Source organism: Nicotiana tabacum, chromosome 22 (genome assembly GCF_000715075.1).
Source record: "Nicotiana tabacum cultivar K326 chromosome 22, ASM71507v2, whole genome shotgun sequence".
Lineage (NCBI taxonomy): Eukaryota > Viridiplantae > Streptophyta > Magnoliopsida > Solanales > Solanaceae > Nicotiana > Nicotiana tabacum.
In genome coordinates this window covers 36,826,725-36,846,318 of record NC_134101.1, presented here as the reverse complement: position 1 = coordinate 36,846,318, position 19,594 = coordinate 36,826,725, and the positions used below count along the sequence as shown (strand labels likewise).

The 19,594-nt window shown below is 36.2% G+C and overlaps 1 protein-coding gene and 1 long non-coding RNA gene across 3 annotated transcripts; one reads left to right on the top strand and one right to left on the bottom strand.

Annotated features, from left to right (window-relative positions):
* Positions 1 to 4,177: 4,177 nt before the first annotated feature.
* On the bottom strand, positions 4,178 to 11,732 carry LOC107770165 (uncharacterized). 2 transcript variants are annotated; one of them, XR_001644543.2, is made up of 2 exons: positions 11,347 to 11,732; positions 4,178 to 4,695 (listed from the first exon to the last, which is right to left on the bottom strand). It is a non-coding gene; the product is annotated as an uncharacterized LOC107770165 (long non-coding RNA). The 2 variants fall into 2 exon arrangements; XR_012705302.1 differs by lacking the exon at positions 4,178 to 4,695 and adding an exon at positions 5,006 to 5,435.
* A 4,192-nt stretch (positions 11,733 to 15,924) lies between these two features.
* On the top strand, positions 15,925 to 18,826 carry LOC107770166 (putative F-box/LRR-repeat protein At5g41840). The gene is made up of 4 exons (XM_075242799.1): positions 15,925 to 16,412; positions 16,519 to 17,092; positions 17,186 to 17,377; positions 18,293 to 18,826. The coding sequence occupies exons 1-4, from the start codon at positions 15,925 to 15,927 to the stop codon at positions 18,488 to 18,490; spliced, it is 1,452 nt and encodes a 483-aa protein (XP_075098900.1). The 3' UTR covers positions 18,491 to 18,826.
* Positions 18,827 to 19,594: the final 768 nt, after the last annotated feature.

Genomic DNA, 19,594 nt, shown 5'->3' with positions numbered 1-19,594 from the left:
TCTGGAGAAGTTTGTACCTGAGTCCCACAGAGAGGAGCTGCGCAGGCAGTTTGAGCAGCTTCGCCAGGGTGAGATGTCTGTTACACAGTATGAGATGCGGTTCTCCGAGTTAGCTCGTCATGCGGTCTGGTTGGTTCCCACAGGCCGAGAGAGGATCAAGAGGTTTATAGACGGCCTCGGTTTTCAACTTTTATTACTTATGACCAGGGGGAGAGTATCCGGGGTTACCTTTGATGAGGTTGTCGACATTGCTCGACAGATTGAGATGGTTCGAGGTCAGGAGAGGACTGAGAGGGAGGCTAAGAGGCCTCGTGGTCAGGGTGGTTTCAGTGGTGCTCCTCAGGGAGGTTAGTTTCAACAGAGTCAGTCATCATTCAGTGCATTGCCAGCACAGGGTCCTCATTATGCCCTGCCCGCTCAGGTATTATCGGGTAATTCTTTTGGGCATTAGGAGCAATAGTTTCGTCAGAGGTGGGGTTGTTTTGAGTGCAGGGATTTTGGTCACATTGCGAGATATTGCCCTAGGCTGTTGGATGGGACTCCGCAGCGGAGTACTTGGCCAACGGTACCAGCACCAGTTCCTCCACCACCCGCCCAGCCAGCTAGAGGTGGAGTTCAGCCAGCTAGGGGCAAAGCCCAGTCAGCTATGGGTCGCTCGAGAGGGGGAGGCATATCAGGGGGGTGGTCAGGCCTATTTCTATCGCCCTCCCAGCCAGGCCAGACGCTATTGCTTCAGATGTTGTGGTTTCAGGTATATTCTCATATTAGACTCGTTCGAGGACGAACGTATGTTTAAGAGGGGAAGAATGTAATGACCCGGCTGATCGTTTCGAGAGTTATAGCCCCGTTTTTCCTATTTCTACTTCTTTTTGTGTTATTCAGCTATATTATGTTATATCGGGTTGGTTCGGGACCTGAGTGATTTCAGAGTGAATTGAGACACTTAGTCTCTTAAGTAGAAACTTAAATTGGAAAAGTCAACCGGGTGTTGACCTATGTATAAACGATCTCGGTCCGTGGTAGAATTAGGCTTGAATTGGCAAAATTTAAAATTTGGCGATTTCGATCGGCAGTGGAAAATTTGATATCGGGGTCGGAATGGAATTTCAAAAATTGGAGTAGGTTCGTAGTGTAATTTGTGACGTGTGTGCAAAATTTGAGGTCATTCGGACGTGGTCATCCCGTGAGACTGTGAGGCCTAATGGCCATTATCTCTGGTTATGTGTTTATTTGTTGTTGAACTTGTTTGCCTTCATTTTAGAGATCATGCTTAGGCTTTATTCATGCTCACATTATTTGTACTCAGTCATAGAAATTATTGTACCTGTTTACCTCAGTCTCTATTATTTGCTAATATGCGGTGATACTTGATGTGGGCTGTGTTCCCTTATTTGTTGGTGATGATAAGGCTAATGAGGTACATGATTGAGTGAGGCCGAAGGCCTGGTTGTGAGGATATTAATACCATAGCGTGTGAGTTGTCCGCGTAGCACGTGAGTTGACCGTGCGGGTCCAGGTATTGATACCATGACGCGTGAGTTGTCCACGTAGCACATGAGTTGACCGTGCGGATCCAGGTATTGATATGATGGCACATGAGTTGTCCGTGCTTAGCGCTTGAGCTTTGGGAGCCCCTCCAGAGTCTGTACACACCCCCAGTGAGCGCAGAGTGTTGAGTGTTTTGAGTATTGAGTGTTGAGTGCGAGTGATGAGTGATGGAGTGACACTGCTGTGAGGTGGTATTTATTTGTGTTGTTGCTGCATTTATCTGTTAAACCTCTTTGTGGCATTTACTGAGTTATGAAATTTACCTGTTGATTTCTGTTTATTTTTAAAATTGTGAAAATAAATAATTGTACTGTTTTACTTAGCTCGTCACTATTGCTCAGTTCCTTTGTTATTTCTATTACTTGTTGAGGTGGTTGTACTCATGCTACACCCTGCACTTTATGTGCAGATTCAGGTGAGTTACAATGCGGCGATCGTTGAGTTCAGGCCGGATATCTGTGGAGATTGCAAGGTAGCTGCTAGCGTCCGCAGGACCTTTTCACTCATTTTATCATTTCTTCTTTTGGATTGTATTGATAGTTAGACAATTTTATTTCTTAGTTCATAGATTTGGACGCTCATGACTTAGTGACACCCCGATGTTTGGGGCTCGTTTTCGTATTTTTCTATAGTATATTTAGAGTTGATTTAGTTTATGAAAAATTTAAATATTGAAAATATTTTATTAAATTCTTATAATCAGTTTGACAAGGTGGGTTGCTCTGATGGTAAGCGCCCTCCACTTCCAACCAAGAGGTTGTGAGTTCGAGTCACCCCAGGAGCAAGGTGGGAGTTCTTGGAGGGAAGGATGCCGAGGGTCTATTGGAAACAGCCTCTCTACCTCAGGGTAGGGGTAAGGTCTGCGTACGCACTACCCTCCCCAGACCCCACTACTGGGATTATACTGGGTTGTTGTTGTTGTTGTTTCTTATAATCAGTTTAGTAGTAATATTTTGGGGGATAGGCTTGCCTTGTAATACGATAGACGCCATCACGACCATGATTAGATTTTGGGTCGTGACAGCATGCCACAAAGAAATTGACTCAACCATATAAGCAGAAGAAGATGCATTTTTATATCTAGTATAAAAAATATTAAGCACAAATAAATCATGGTTACAATATCCATTGCCCACAAAAATATTATTTTTGGCTAATACGACCTCATCATTCTCGAAGGAAACCTTCACTCCAACTTTTCTAATAATCCCACAGAAACCAAATTAGTTTGTATATTAGGAATATGCAATACATCATTCAATGCTAGAGTTTTACCAGATGTGAGTTTGACAAGAATTTTTTCTTTCCCAAGAATGCGAGTTGTTCTTGAGTCACTAAGATAAATAGTTTCTTCTCCTTCCTCAACTTGGGTGTAAGTTTTTGTCTTCACAAATATGCCTAGTAGCAACGGAGTCTATCACCCAATTTCTCACATTGGCCACATTATTTATTTGGAAAATGACCGCAACAATTATATTATGCGCTTTAGTCAAATTTAATTTTGACTTAGCGAGATTGTCATTTATCCCAACTCTTCTATTACATTGAGGTGCATTTTTCTTGAAGGTTTTAATATTAGCATTGGATATGTAACCATGTCTATTCACATACCTGTATTTTGACATTAGTGTCTGCCAAAGTTGTGGATGCAATAACGTATTTGCAACACCATGGATATCTGGCAGGACAACTGGAACAGTAGCAGCGGAAACAACACCAAAATTGGTTGCACCATTAAAAATTTTCGTAGTGGTATTACTTGCCATAGTTTCTTAGATTGTAGGGAAATGACACCGGAAAATAATGATAATAATACTGTAATAATATTATTTGTAAACAGATACACGAATTAGCTTGAGTCGTGCTAGGCACTGTCCTAAGAAACTATTTCAGCAATGTAAAATATTTTTTCAGTATTAAACAAGCCCATCTCTATTTATTTAGAGGATACAGAAATCAGCAAAATTAAATTTTCAAATCCAATAAAGAAGAAAAAGGAATAAGGCCAACTAAATTGGAAAGAAAGATAAAGGAAAGAAAGAACATAGGCGTACGGGAGAGAAGAAGTAGAAATAGGAATCATTTATGTTGCATCATCATTAGAGAATGAGTGCCTATTTATAGGCTTAAAAATAGTTTTAAATATAGCTTGTCCTTAATTCCCTTTATAAATTGCCACTCCAATGTTTCTGGCATTAGAGGGGCAGAAACACTTGGTTTAAGGCATGACACTCTTGGACTCATTTATTTTGAAAATACTGCCACACTATGGACAGGTATAAGCTCAACAATTGGATAAATCTTGCCAATACAGGTCGAGTACAAGCTCACCAGGAGAAAAGCAAAAGACAAAAAAGAAATCAGTATTCTTAGGATATATGAATAGTGACCATGATCATTATCCTCAAAGTTACAATTATCTATGTCCTAATTTCAATAGTACCAAGGAGCCTAGAGTGAGATAGAGAAATACCCTGATGCTTTGACCAGATTCTTATCAAACCAATGACATTAAGGAAAATAAATCTCAGTCAGCAAAAGACTTGATTGATGGCGGTGCTTCAGGTGGCCATTCTAGCTATTGGTGTTCTCATTCATTTCATTTCAAATTTTACTTAGAGAGACACATATTGTCAATAGCTTCATAATATTTTTGAACACGTCTTCACAACCCAACCAAAAGAGTACATTAATTTGCTTTTTGCGTGTTCTTGTCATGGGAACAACACAGTTAGTGGAAAAAGATAGCATACAAAATGAAAATAAAATTACAACGATTGCACCATCCTATTATATGCTTTTCTATTCGGTCAGCCTACTTCTTTCCGACCACCCCTCTCTATCCCTTTATTCATTTCTTTCTTTTCCCTTGGACCTAGTGTCCACAGAGAGAGGAAGAATGGATAGTCGAGAGGATTACATTGTAGTAGGTTATAATGGTAATGATAAATGAAATATCACATATATGGTGTTCATGTCCTACCTTTGCAAGAGAACAAGAAAAGGAATCCAACAAGCCATCAGCTCCTCCGTAGAAGTGGAAATATGGAAGGACTCTTACATTTAAGCTTTTGCACAAGGACTTGTTCTCGTCAAAATTCATTTTAATGAAAAAATTTCTGTGTGTTGTTGAGCAATCTTGCACAGCTGATCATTGGAGGCATAAAAAAGCAATTCCCTCAGAATGATTCAGACAGTTGAATAACGTGGCATTTTCTAGAGATACATATAATGGTGACAGATAGACAAGTGAAACAAAATTAAAAATTTAAATAAAAATACATTGGTAGAGAGATGTATATAACTGATGTGGGTGGGCTACAAACTTTGAGAACTTGAAGGCAAGTTAATGCCTCTTTACAATCTACTCCAATAGAGCTAACATTGTTCAGGATAAAGCAAACCAAAATAGGAAAATAAAAAGAGCAGTGGCAAAAGAAATTTGTTTCCCTTTAAGTTTGAAGTAATTTTGCGATAAATTTTTCCTTGAATTGCAGAGACCTATTTGCTAAATTACACAAACTTTTAGTCAAATATGATGTTTTAGACGCAGCCACTTCCAGCTGCAGGTTTACCACGCAAAAGTGATGGTCATTCTTGTATAGTTTAACAATGCACGTAACAACAATTTGTGGTCTAAAAAGAAACGGACTATTACTCAGGGAAACACAGAAAAAAGTACATTAGTACCTAATGAGATTACTCAACTTAGGGAATAATGCCCGACATGAGGCACACCATGTGCCATAGAATTTAACAATCACTAATCTATATCCAGCTTGACTTAATGCATCTAAAAACTCTTGAGTTGAATGTATGTCGATCATATTATGCGCACTCTTTTTCCACCATTTTTGCTAATCAGTTTCAGCAGCAGTTGCATAGACCTGATATCCATTAAAACTAAAAAAAATAATATTGTTGTTTGATGCTGGAAGATTAGCAATTAAGAAACCAATTAACAATAGTGAACTAAAATAGATTGTTAAGCGAAACATATGGACCCCTGAAACATTGTCTAAAATTGGATGAATTGCATGTTGCTACAGTACTCATTTCGTGGTGATAACAACAATCTAGTCTTGCAAAGTGTTGAGACAAAAGATGTAACTTGAATACAGGGGTAGTTTAGTCTATTTATGTGTTAGCAGATTAGTGTATTAGTTAGTTAGTTAGTTAGTGATACATGTGATTGGTTAGTGAGGTGATTAGATTAGTTAGTAAAGTCTTGTATATATACAGCTAATGAAAGCAGGGCATTCATTTCTCTCTACCGTTGCACTCATCTTCACGTTCCTCTTCTTTTCTCTCTTCTCCCTCGTTAGTTAGGGTTTCCATCTCTTCTCAAACCTCCATTTCAGCATGGTATCAGAGCTAGAGCTCTGAATCGAAGCTCACAAATCGATCATCTGTCTTCTCATCTACTCTTTAGTCTCAAACAATTGAGATCTCATTTTTCTAATTCGAAGCCCAAAGTACTCAACAATGGCGATTGATGATTTGGAACATGAAAATGCAACTGTCACAGCTGAAAATGCATCACATGCATCCTCCGATGATGAATTTTAAGAAGGTGTTACAGTTGCAGTCACTCACCCTCTATACCTAGTTCTTGGCGACACAAGTGGAATTTCATTGATTTCATTCCAGCTGACTGGAACTGATAATTACTCCTTGTGGTATCGATATGTGCGTATTGCATTACTTGGCTGCAATAAACTGGGTATTGTTGATGGCAGGTGGCCAAAAGATCTATTTCGTGAGAAGTATTGGTAACAATGGGAACGATGCAATGCAATTATGTTGTCATGGCTGATGAACTCAGCTGCACCAGCCTTAATTAGTGGTATTGCTTATGCCACTAGTGCATAGAAGGTGTGGACGGATTTACAAGAGAGGTTTGACAAAGTGAATGATACTCATTGCTACAATTTGCACAAGGAAATTGCTACCCTAAGTCAAGGCACTTCCTCTATCTCTGTCTATTATTCAAGGCTCAAGGACTTTTGGGATGAATTTGAGTCTGTTATACCCACTCGTGACTGTGATTGGGTTAAGACAAAGGAGTTTATTGTGCATCTACGAAAGCAAAAGGTGTACCAGTTTCTAATGGGTTTGAATGACTCTTACTCTCAAGTTTATAGCCAAATACTTATGATGAAGCCACTTTCTTCAGTGAATCAAGCACATGCCATGCTTATGAGTGATGAAAGCCAAAGAGCTGTAGCTGTTTCTGCTAGTATTTTAGGAGCTTCACCTACTGTAAATACACATCCTTATGATTCAACTGCACTATACAGTGCTAAACCTAGTTTCAATCCAAAATTTAGGAAGAATTATAACATTCAGTGTGAGTTTTGCAAAATGAAGGGCCACAGTAAAGAAAATTGCTTCAAAATAATAGGTTATCCATCAGATTATAAATTCAAAAAGAAATGGGGGAGTTGGGGCTTATAATGCAATGGTCGAGCCTGGATACACTATGCCTATGTACTCCAATCATGCGTCAAACCAGGTTTCTCAGCAACCACCAATGCCTCTTTTGCCTGCATATCAAAATCCTCAACAGACCATGACTCAAGGAATTGAGTATTCTCAAGCAATGAATCACACACAAGGTCATTCTGGTCCTCAAGCTCTAGCATGATCCTCTTCTATACAAGTACATGGACCTTACACAGGTTCCTTTCCACAGACTCAAGGAAGTGCTTTTCCTTTCACTAAAGAACAGTATGATCAAATAATACAGATTCTGAACAATTCAACTTCCTCTGCTCAAGAAAATGTGACAGGTACTAGCACTGCTCTCTTAGCATCTACTAGCCCACAAGAATGGATTATTGATACTAGAGCAACTAATCATATGGTGTCAGATGTTAACTTGCTTACTAAGACTTCTGTAGTTGCTCCATCTAAGCCTAATACAGTCTTATTACCTAATGGAGATGTCACTCAAGTAACTCACACTGGTGACAGTAATATTTCAGACAGAAGCACACTTAAAAAAGTCTTCTATGTGCCTCAGTTCAAGTTCAACTTATTATCAGTCTCCAAAGTGACAAAAGATCTTAAATGCTTTGCTTCCTTTTATCCTAATTTCTGTGTCTTTCAGGATCTCTTCAATGGCAGGGTGAGGGAGATTGGTAGAGAAAGAGATGGTCTATACTTTATGCAGAGATATGGTGGCAAGAAGCTCACTGCAGTCTCTTTAGCTGCTGCTGGAATAGTCAAGGCAGGGTGACACTACAATTGATGTTGCCTTGTGGCATAAAAGACTAGGTCATGTATCTAGTATTGTTCTTAGAAAACTGTTTGCTGCCAAACTAGCTTGTATCAATGACACTATCAATAAATGTAGTGTATGCCCTTGTGCTAGGCAAACCAGGCTGCCATTTCCTTCTAGCTGTATTAAGACCGTTGCTGCATTTGATCTAATACATCTTGATGTTGGAGGCCCATATAACTGTGCAACTTTTGATGGCAATAAGTATTTTCTGACAGTTGTTGATGACTTTACTAGGATGACTTGGCTATTTTTACTGAAGCTCAAATATGATGTATGTGTGGTGCTTACTCAGCTTATTGTGTTCATTCAAACTCGGTTTAACAAACTTATGAAAGCAGTCGGGTCAGACAATGGCTCTGAGTTTGTCAACTCTAACTGTACCACATTATTTCAGAAGTATGGTATCATTCATCAAAGAATCTGTGCTTATACTCCTCAGCAAAATGAAGTTGCTGAGCGAAAGCACAGGCACATCCTAGAAGTCACACGAGCTTTAAGGTTTCAGGCCAATATTCCTATCAAGTATTGGGGGCATTGTGTGCTTGCAGCAGTGTACCTCATAAATAGGATGCCATCTTCTGTACTTCATGGTCTTTCCCCTTTTGAACTGTTGTATGGTAGGGCACCTAACCTGGGTCACTTAAGAATTCTTGGTTGCTTGTGCTATGCCAAGCAAGTTCATAAAACAGATAAACTTCTGCCCAGGGCTAAGCCAGATGTTCTCATGGGCTTCTCGGATACTTAGAAAGCCTACATTCTACTGGATCTATCTTCTCATTATTTTTTTACCAACATGGATGTATCCTTCAGGGAAGATATATTTCCCTTCAAAGACATCACAACCACATCATCTCTTATTTTCTTGCCTCCTGGCTTGTCCAGTTCTAGTGAAGAACAACCTTTACTCCCTTCTGTTCCTGCTAGGCATGAGTCTATTGACTCTTCTCCCTTGCACCAGTCAGCAGCAGATGTGATGCCCTATATACTTCCTCATTCTACTCAGCACTCCACTGGTCTGAGGAGATCCTTGAGGACAAGGCAGGCTCCCATATGGATGAAAAACTTTGTGTCACAGCCTGGACACAAATCTGTTCCCTATTCCATTGCTAACTATGTGTCCTATGATAGACTTTCTCCCAAATATCAGGCCTATTTGATAGCATTCTCTGCAATCCATGAGCCTACTTCTTTTGAGCAAGCTGCTCAAGATCCTAGGTGGGTTGAAGCTATGCAAGATGAAATTGCTGCACTAGAATCCAATCACACCTGGGATGTGGTGTCCTTACCTGCAGGCAAGGTGCCTATTGGTTGTAAGTGGATCTATAAGGTGAAGTACAAAGCTACAGAAGAGGTGGAGAGGTTCAAAGCCAGGCTGTTGGCCAAAGGGTACAGCCAACAGGAGGGCATTGACTACCAAGAAACATTTAGTCCAGTAGATAAGATGGTTACTGTTAGAACCATCCTAGTTGTGGCTGCCTCTGAACATTGGCACATTCATCAAATGGATGTGGACAATGCTTTTCTTCAAGGAGATCTCTATGATGAGATATACATGACCTTACCACAAGGATTTCAGAGTCAGGGGGAGACAAGACCAGCATGCAAACTCTTGAAATCCTTGTATGGACTTAAATATGCACCGGGAATGCTAAGTTGTCTGAGGCACTTCTGAGGTTTGGCTTCATGCAAAGCCAACATAATCACTCCCTGTAAAGGATCTGGGGAACACATCATAATCATCTTGGTATATGTTGATGACATGCTAATCACTGGGCCTAACCTGACACTAATAGCTGAGATGAAGACCAAGTTGTAACTGATATTCAAAATGAAAGATCTAGGAGATCTTAAATATTTTCTTGGCATTGAGTTTGCTAGGTCACAAAGAGGCATTCTAATGTACCAAAGGAAGTACACTCTAGAGCTGATTTCTGAGCTTGGACTGGGAGCTGCAAAAGATGCAACAACACCTATTGAAGCCAACATCAAACTGACCACTAAGGAGTATGATGAACATACTAGCAGCTCAGTATCAAAGATTACTGGGGAAACTACTCTACTTAACTGTCACAAGGCCAGACATAGCATATAGTGTTCAGACTCTAAGCCAGTTTATGTAGAAACCGAAAAGATCACATTTGGAAGCTGCTCAAAGGGTGGTTAGATATGTGAAGAACCAACCAGGTCAAGGCATATTGTTGTCTAACAAACAGAGAAACATTATCAGTGCATATTGTGATGCAGACCAGGCAACCTGCCCTATCACTAGGAAATCAGTAACATGCTTCTTCATCAAGTATGGTGATTCCCTGATATCCTGGAAGTCAAAGAAACAAAGCACCATTTCTAGGAGCTCTGCAGAATCTGAGTGCAGAAGCATTGCATCAACTGTAGCTGAATTGGTATGGATACTTGGTCTGTTCAAAGACATTGGTATAGAAGTTGGTATCCCCGTGAACATCTACACTGACAGTAAAGCAGCAATTCAAATAGCCGCCAATCCATTGTTTCACGAACGAACCAAACACATTGAAATAGACCTTCACTTTATAAGGGAGAAGATACAAAATGGTTTGGTACAAACAGAATATGTAGCTACAAAGGAGCAGTTAACAGACATTCTAACCAAAGGTCTACCTCGAGTATTTGTTGTCCAAGCTAGGTGTACTTGATGTCTTTCTACCACCTAGCTTAAGGGGGAGTGTTGAGACAAAAGATGTAACTTGAATACAGGAGTAGTTTAGTCTATTTATGTGTTAGGAGATTAGTGTATTAGTTAGTTAGTTAATGATACATGTGATTGGTTAGTGAGGTGATTAGATTAGTTAGTAAAGTCTTTGTATATCAGCTTATACAAGTAATGAAAGCAGTGCATTCATTTCTATCTACTGTTGCACTCATCTTCATGCTCCTCTTCTTTTCTCTCATCTCCCTAGTTAGTTAGGGTTTCCATCTCTACTCCAACCTCCATTTCAGCACAAAGTAAAACCAGTCCTTTGGATGCAAGTTGACTCTTTTCTCCAAAACTAGAACCAAGACAGCACATTTCTTTAGAGGAATCTAACAATTAAAGTTTTATACCAACAAATTCTCGTATTCGCCCTTTTCTTAGTTGTTTCAAAGACCAGAACAATGGAAATTTATTCAGAACCACGGATAGAAGCATTCAATTAGGCGTAAGACATACTTTTTCTGTAGATAAAACAAGTACTTTGCTTTGGAGCTTCAACAGTGTAGATAATTTGCAGTAAATGTAACTGCACGTCACTGATCAGCAAAATCAAAATTCAACCAAGCAGAAAGAAAGTTTTACAATTAACACTTAAATTTTTACTTGTCAACACATCAAAGTTCAAAGTGTCCTTCAGTCTTCTAATCCAACTAGTCAATAAAACTAAATTGCTCTCAATTGGGAGTCTTAAACAGAAATAGTGTTTTAAGAAAATACTTTCAGCACTTAATCGCACACACAAAATTCAAAGGCATATTGAAAGTAAAACAGACAGAGTTACCTTAAAAAGAAGCAAACTTTTCGTGGGGGCATAATGAGAAGAGTAGGCAACGTGGAAAAAGGAAACCTTTTGTCCCACGGGTTGAATTTTGTAGCTTTAATGGGCAGATGAGAGTATGTGTAGGTTTAACCGTTGAAGGAAGAGAAAAAGGGGGAAAGGACCAAACTTTATGTGAAAAAACAGAGTTCCCTTGCATACTCCGGCTATTTTCAATTTCACATCAGATGTACGGAGTATTTACACAAGTAATATGAGCATACATTGAGCGGCACCTTTGGCAAGAAAGAAAGACAAGATGTGCAGCAAAATTGGCTCTGCCAATTTGGAAATTCGGTCCGCTGCTGCATCCACATACCAAGAACCATTATAACCTTGAAAGATAGGTAAACTTTTCCCTTTTTTGCTATGTTTAAATATATTTATTCTTATATATTTAGTAACTTTTAAATTTTAATATTTTAATGACATGCTCAAACATATTTAACTTTATTTCCTTCTTACTGACGAAACGAAAGAAATATATAATTATTTCGAATAAAATTGCTCTCTTTTCTTTTTTGAACTGGATGATGGATGGCCCGTGCAATATGCAAGTGTGTGTTTTTATCTCTTACTATTAGCAAGAAACTAGTAATCGTACCCGTACGATACGCTGTCAATATTAAAAAATATTAATTAAATTGTAATGGGGCTTGTTTGAACAAATTAGATCATATTGCTTTAATAAATTTCAATTGTCATCTTATTTGTCAATGTGATATATGGTATACCCAATAATAAAATTGCTATTAAATTAAAGGGACTTATATAGTCATTGAATAACTTTTTTGTTATATATTTTTCTTTATTCTATTATCCAATATTTAGTATTTTTACATTGTTAATAGAAAATTTTATTAGCATATTACTTTGTTTAATATTTTTATCTGCACGCTTTCTTTTTGTAATATAAGAGAAGATATATTTATTTTATTAATCTTGAAATATTTTTAAAAATAAAAAAGCCTAGCAACTTTTTTCTATGGATATAAGGCTTTAATTGATAGAGATAGAGGAAGCACCGTAAAGAACAATTAGCAAGGTTTTGGGCCGATACAATAATAATTTCATACTTATGTCATGATGGAAGAAATACTTATCTCATGATGTGAGAAATACTTATATATGTATTGGTATTTTATTTTATATTTTTATTTTTTATAGATAATTATAAGATACTTATATTTATTAATTCAAGTAGTGTAACCAATTAATTCAAAATTAAAAATTCAAAAACAAAAAATTAGTTAGAAGGTAGTTTATTTTGTCTTAACATTGCCACTTGGCCTTTTATGGTTATACCACTTGGGTTAATATAGTGCTTTTGCTTCTCCTATTCTCTCTCTCTCTATATATATATATTTGTTCCTTGGTTATCTAATTGTATTATTCATTATTTAACATTATTAAATTGACATATAAATTTTTAATAAATTACCATATAGTATAATAACTACTCCCAATTTTGAATTGAAAGTTTTTTATTTCTTTACTTTCATTTTTTATTTTAAAATAATTTTAAAACTCCAACTTAAAACTACTCCCCAATTTGAATTGGCAAATTTTTATTTTTTTAAATTTCGTGTTTTATTTTAAAATAATTTTTAAACTCCAACTTTGTTGGAACTTTATTTTATAAATCTACACTTGTTGTCTTATGGTTATGCCACTTGGCATCGTAGAATTATTTACTTCTCTTTATATATATATATGAATTGTTATTTTATTTTATATTTTCGTTTTTTATAGATAATTATAAGATATCTATATTTATTAATTCAAGTAGTGTTACCAATTAATTCAAAATTTAAAATTCAAAAAAAAAAATTAGTTAGAAGGTAGTTTATTTTGTCTTAACATTGCCATTTGGCCTTTTGTGGTTATGCCACTTGTCTTAATATAGTGCTTTTGCTTCTCCTATTTTATATAGGTAGATTACATTTGATGGACTTTTTCTAAACCATCATTTATATTTTGATCTCGTTTAACGAAATATTTCGTGAAAATAGGCTCGTGCCAGAATTTGAAGCACCAAAAATTCTGACGATCACCAATTTTTTCGACCATAATATTGAAATTCTGATGCTCCAAAAAAATTTATGACAAAAATTATGTCAAATATTTTTCTAAATATCCTAAATTATTATTTTGAATTTGACTTCACATTAAAAGAAAAATATTTTACTACACGAGAATATTTCAAGTCATTCTGAATTGTACACTTCTTCCTGAGTTATCAACTCTCCAATATATATAATTACCCTAATACATAATTGTTGAATCAAAAGTCAAATATTTAACAGGTCAAGATCAAAAAATGAACCATACGGAGTACAAAGAATATTTGAAAGAATTATAAGAATAAGAGAATTTAGGCTTAGGTTATTCACATTTTATATGGTGTAAATTTGAACTTTAGAGCGTAAAAGATTAAGAAGATCCATCTGCATAGATAGTTGGATAATCTTATTAAAAAAAATACAAAGTTATCAAGAGTATCTACTAACCATCTATGCTCCAATTAAAACCAATTAAAAGTTTAAAATTATAAGATTGTAAAGCTATGATGCATTTGCTATTATCCTTGAAATATACTCCAAGTTGCAAAAAATTTGGTCTAAAAGCACTACAAATTTCGCATAATATCCAAGCATCTACACTTCAATAATATTAATCAAGTAACTAACCATGCAAGTTCTCACCTCATTTCTCAGGTTGGTCATGTAGTTTTGTAGGATAAAATTTTATTTCTTCATAATTTCTTTATCTTTACTTGCAATCATTTACCATATTAGATAATCTAACTAAAAGTTATTCTTTAGAGCATATTTAGGAGTTTGTGTTGTATTTTTAATTAATGGACCCATCAAAAGTAAATTTGGTTTTAAATTGAACACTAACGCATACAGTTTAACCTTTTTTTATTTCCTTTTTAAATTTTTATAACTCCAGTTTTCCTTAAAAATGCTACGTAAATTTGTATAAGTTTTGTTACATATATAATTTGAATTTAATTTGGGTTTAAATAAATTAACTTGTAAAACTGTAATATTGAGGATTTAATCTGATGCAGTATGTTATCCTTACAATTATGCATATATATAAGTTATACCTAATCAAACTTAAAAATACATAAATAAAAAAATGTTTTGGCAAAAACATTTGCTCACAAAAGAAATATGTCATATTTCAATTTTTTCTGTGATATCTATGGCTATTAACAAATATAAACCATCTTACAAAAGCGTGGCAATCACATACTCTAACACAAAGGAAGAACATTGATGTGCTGGTGTGTCAAAATAGATCAATGGGGCCTAGAAATTGGAAAACGTATTTTCACAATGTAAGAGTATTCCCTATTGGAGGGGTACCATAATTACAGCACGAAAGTACCTATTAAGCATAGCATGTTAAAGAAAAAATTCCAATTTTACCCCTGTTCAGCAAGCGTAGAATTTGTGCACGATTTTAATTGGTATCAGTGTAATTTTTTTTTTTTTTTTTGCATTATCTGGCTATATTTATGTCTATTATTAGAAAACATGAAATATTGATCATTCTTTATTTATTTTTTCGTAAGTGCATTCCATAGTAGATGAAATTGTAATTGCAACTTTTTAAAATATAACTATTACTCCCACTTATTCAATTTTATGTGTCTTACTTTCTTTTTCAGTCTATTTAAAAAAAAAGTCTTTTTTATATTTAGTAACTCTTTAACTTCACTATCACACATGATATATTTAAGAACACAAGATTCAAAGATATTTTGATATATTACACACATCTTTAGTTTAAAGGATCCGTTTGTCCATAATTATTTTTCCTTTTTTTTTGAATTTTTTTTTTTCAAAAACGTATTTGTCTATGAAATTTTGCAAGTTTTTGAAAAAAAATTCGTAAATAAGTTTTTCAAAAACCAAAAAGTTATTTTGACCACTTTTTCAAAAATTTCAGAAAAACTTTTCCCACTCACAAAGCGACAATATTTTTTCAGGTGAAATACCTCTTCAAACATAATTTCAAATTTCAAATACCATTTTTCAACTTAACTCCAAATATTATTTTTTTCAAAACTTACAATTTTTAAGACTACAATATTCAAAAGATATTTTTACTTTTCTTAAACACACGCAGTCAAATTAAGACATAAATAAAATGAAACGAAGGAAGTAGCTTTTACTTATTGTTTGAACCTTTTGAATTTTTTTAAAGAATTCCATTATTTCCTTTTGTAGTAATGTTAAGAATCCAATAGCATTTCCATTAACAAAGAAAGTCTATCAAGTAATTCCTTGTATGGTGATATAATGATTAATGAAAACAATAAATTTCTTTTTATTATTTCTTTTATTTTCATTATTTAACCTTTTTAAAATTAATCGAAGAATTTTTACATCCTTTCCTACACATTCTTTTCCTTTTGGAATTTGGTTTGTACATTCCGTTGGTAAGTTTGGTTTAGGAGAAGAGAATGACATACAGTCTTATAAATATTATCATTATTCAGTGTCAGGCTTAGGGTTTTGGGAATCGATGGAAGGGAGAAGTGACGTGGACGCAGCAGCGGACCGAATTTCCAAATTGCCAGAGCCAATTTTGCAGCATATCTTGTCTTTCCTTCTTGCTAAAGATGCCGCTCAAATGAGTACATTGTCCAAGGTTTGGGATAGTGCTTGGAATTCACTCTCCTCTAATTTTGGTGATAAATTCCTCAAGTCAAAAGACATGCCAAAGCTCGTCAATGTTGTGAATCAAACCCTAGCAAATCGGCAAAAGCACAAGATTTCCATGCAAAAATTCTCTCTAGGATTACCACATCATCGTTGGCTTTCTTATGTCGATGATTGGATTAAGATACTCATAGCTTGTAATATCAAAGAGTTGAATCTAAGAGTAAGCAGACCTATTTATGAAGGCAAACTCGAATACAACAGCTTGCCCGAGGCAATCTTTGCTGCCAAAGCACTAAATGTGCTGCGTTTGGATGGATTTAAGATTGAATTGCCTTCTAATGGTATAAAGTTTTCATCTTTGCGAGAGTTGCGCCTCTCTGACGTATTTTTGAACGAGGAATTTATTCAGGCTCTGTGCACAAGCTGCTGCAATTTAGAGGATTTGTATTTGCAGAACTTTGATGGACTTGCCAGTTTTCAAGTTGGGTGATACTTCTTTACCTAAACTGAAAAAGGTAAACTTGGAATTTTGCCCTTTTGTATTTCAATTGGTTGATATTGCAGCAATTAATCTTGAAGATCATAAGATCTACAGCCTTTATGGGAATCTAAAGGTAGTTAAAATAACTGCTTGCAAAGCCCTCAAGACGTTGTACCTCAATTGCGTTGCTGTCACTGATGAATGGTTAGAGAGCCTTTTTTCCAGTCTACCTATCTTTGAAATCTTTAAATTATTCGGTTGTGAGACATTGAAAAACATGAAGATCACGAGTGATAGGCTCAAATGGCTGATGGCCTCACGGTGTGATAATCTGATTGCTGTTGAATTGGACACTCCTAATTTAATAAAGTTCCAATACAATTGTCATCCACTGTCAACATTCAAATTGAAAGCTTCAATTTTGCTGGAAGCCAGTTTCTGCTTAACCCCGGAAGCTGACGACAATCATTGGCACTCTAAGCTCACGAAATTTCTTGCTAACTTCAATCATTCCAAGGTTATTGAATTGTCGTGCCACTGCGACAGGGTAATGTGTCCCAGAAATTATCTAGCTAGCTACACTGCTTGAAGAAGCAGTTTATTGTGTGTTTCTTATAAATTGTTTTTTTTCTGGATGCAGGTAATAGTTATACCAAAAGACCTGAGAGAAAACTTCCTTCCTCCCCTATATGGTACTAATATTTTGCAAGTAAACCTTCAGAATCAATCGAACTATTCAGTTGTCGACGTTATTGATAGCATGCTTTGGATTTCTCCTCACCTGGGCACCCTATCTTTTATTACCCGAGCTCCCGGCTTAAAGACCCTCAAGGTAACAGTTCATCCTTTAAAGGCACCGAGTTAATAAAAGATTGAAAATAGTTAGTTGTTACTCCAATAAGATTTTCTTGCACCTTTATTATTATGTAGTTTTTTGCCTTTTGATTCTTTGTTTAGTGACAACGCCCCTCGTAATTGGTTCTGCTACCAACCAATGCAGAACTGTAACTTCTTGCAAAGTCATTTTAATCCCTGTATAAGAATGGGTGAGGTTCAAAACTGTTATTAGACCATTAAAAGTTGATCTTGTAAATATTTTTTGCCCCAAACTATGTATTTGGAAACATTATCGATTGGTTATAGGTTTTTGGTTCTCTTGCTTATCTGTGATTATTAAGACAGAATGGTGGCATTGGATAAAGCAACAGTTATATGCAGTCAGTCAACTTCAACAGGAAGTCTAAAACCAAGGAATTCAGGCCTTAAAGATTCTATATACTTGACATTTGCTCCTCTTGCCTTCTCAAACTGAACATTGTTTTGATCTTACCGGATTGGATGAAGCTTCCCCTTTCGCCGTGACTGTTTCCTCCTTTTCTCCGCCCTTAGGGCCGGGGTGGTTTAATCTGGCTCCAGCCGTGCATGCACAAATTGCAACAGAACTCTATTTTGCTATTTGACTGGTCGACTTGCTTATAGTTCTAAGAAAAAAGAAATTGCAGCAAAACTCCATTATTACTTTGTTCATTTTATTCTTTGCCATTAGAAAGCACCCCATTCATTGTACTCATTGAGATAATTCCTTCGTTCACATAATGCTTAAGATTAATGCGAGCAGCTCATAGGCTAACACCAATGGAGTTTTAAGCCTTTCTAGTACTACTTTCATGATTGATTCTTTATGAAGTTAGTTTTTTACCTTTGTTCTTGTTGTTCATAGTCAATACTTACTGATTTTCTTTGACAGTTTATATATGAAGATGCATCGGATGATGATGAGAAGCCTTGTTGTGCATCTCTACCATGGAAATGTTGGAGGCATGTGTTAAAGAAAGTCAAATTGCAAAACTTTACATGTATGGAGCAACAAGAGTTGAGAAACTACTTTTTCGCAAATGCAGATATCTCGGAGATGGTTGTGATTCCCCTAGACTGCAGCCTTTGAGTCAAATATTTCTTCACTTATTGTATTTTAAATAAAAGTTTTCATGATTTCTTCGGTGATGTTGTGTTTAATCTTTAATCTTTTACAATAGGGATGTTTTGAATAAATTTGTTCATGTCGGTTCGGTCCGGATGATGTACTAGCGAGCAGGTTGTGTACTTTATGAAGATGTGCAAATTGTTAGAGCCCAATCTAGTGGTCCATCCAAATAAAAGGCACAATAGACAACTGTATAGGATCCGGGCCCAATTACACATTCAATTTATATTTTACATTTTATTGATATAAATATAAATACACAATAATGAAATAAAGCAGTACACACGATTATTTTCCCTTTGATATTTTCTCTGTTTCTCTCTTCTTCTTCTCGACCCTTCTAGGGTTTTCTCATTATTTCATCTTCCAAAGCTCGTCTGAGCTTCTCCACCACAACCTTTTGTGAACTTTTCTCCTACATCTGCCTTTTCCTCTCCACCTTCTACCAGGATTTCCACTTCTCCTCCTTACAATTATTCCACACCTTCACCCAGTCCTCACTTACCTATTGTACTTGTTCAGCCTCACCACCTTCTACCAGGATTTCCACTTCTCCTCCTTACAATTATTCCACACCTTCACCCAGTCCTCACTTACCTATTGTACTTGTTCAGGAAATCCACTAGAGTTGCTACTTATCCCTCTTATCTCAAAGATTACAGTTGTACCTCTGTCTTACCTCATGTTCCTGTCATTTACCTTTCTAAGGTGTCCCAAACTGAGTTGCATATGCAAGAGCCTCAGTTATACCAGCAGGCAGCTTCACATCCTACTTGGCAGGAGGCCATGCTAAAGTAATTTCAAGCTCTTGAGTCCAACCAGACTTGGGACATTATTCCACTCCCTGCACACAAGAAAGTTATTTCTTGTAAGTGGGTTTACAAGATTAAACAGAGGGCAGATGGTTCCATTGAGAGGTATAAGGTAAAGTTGGTCATCATGGGTGACACTCTAAAAGGGGGTATTGATTTCATTGAAACTTTTTTCCCAGTTGTTAAATTGACTGCCATCAAGTGTCTCCTTACCTTGGTTATTAAAAGAGGCTGAACTGTTTATCAGTTGGAT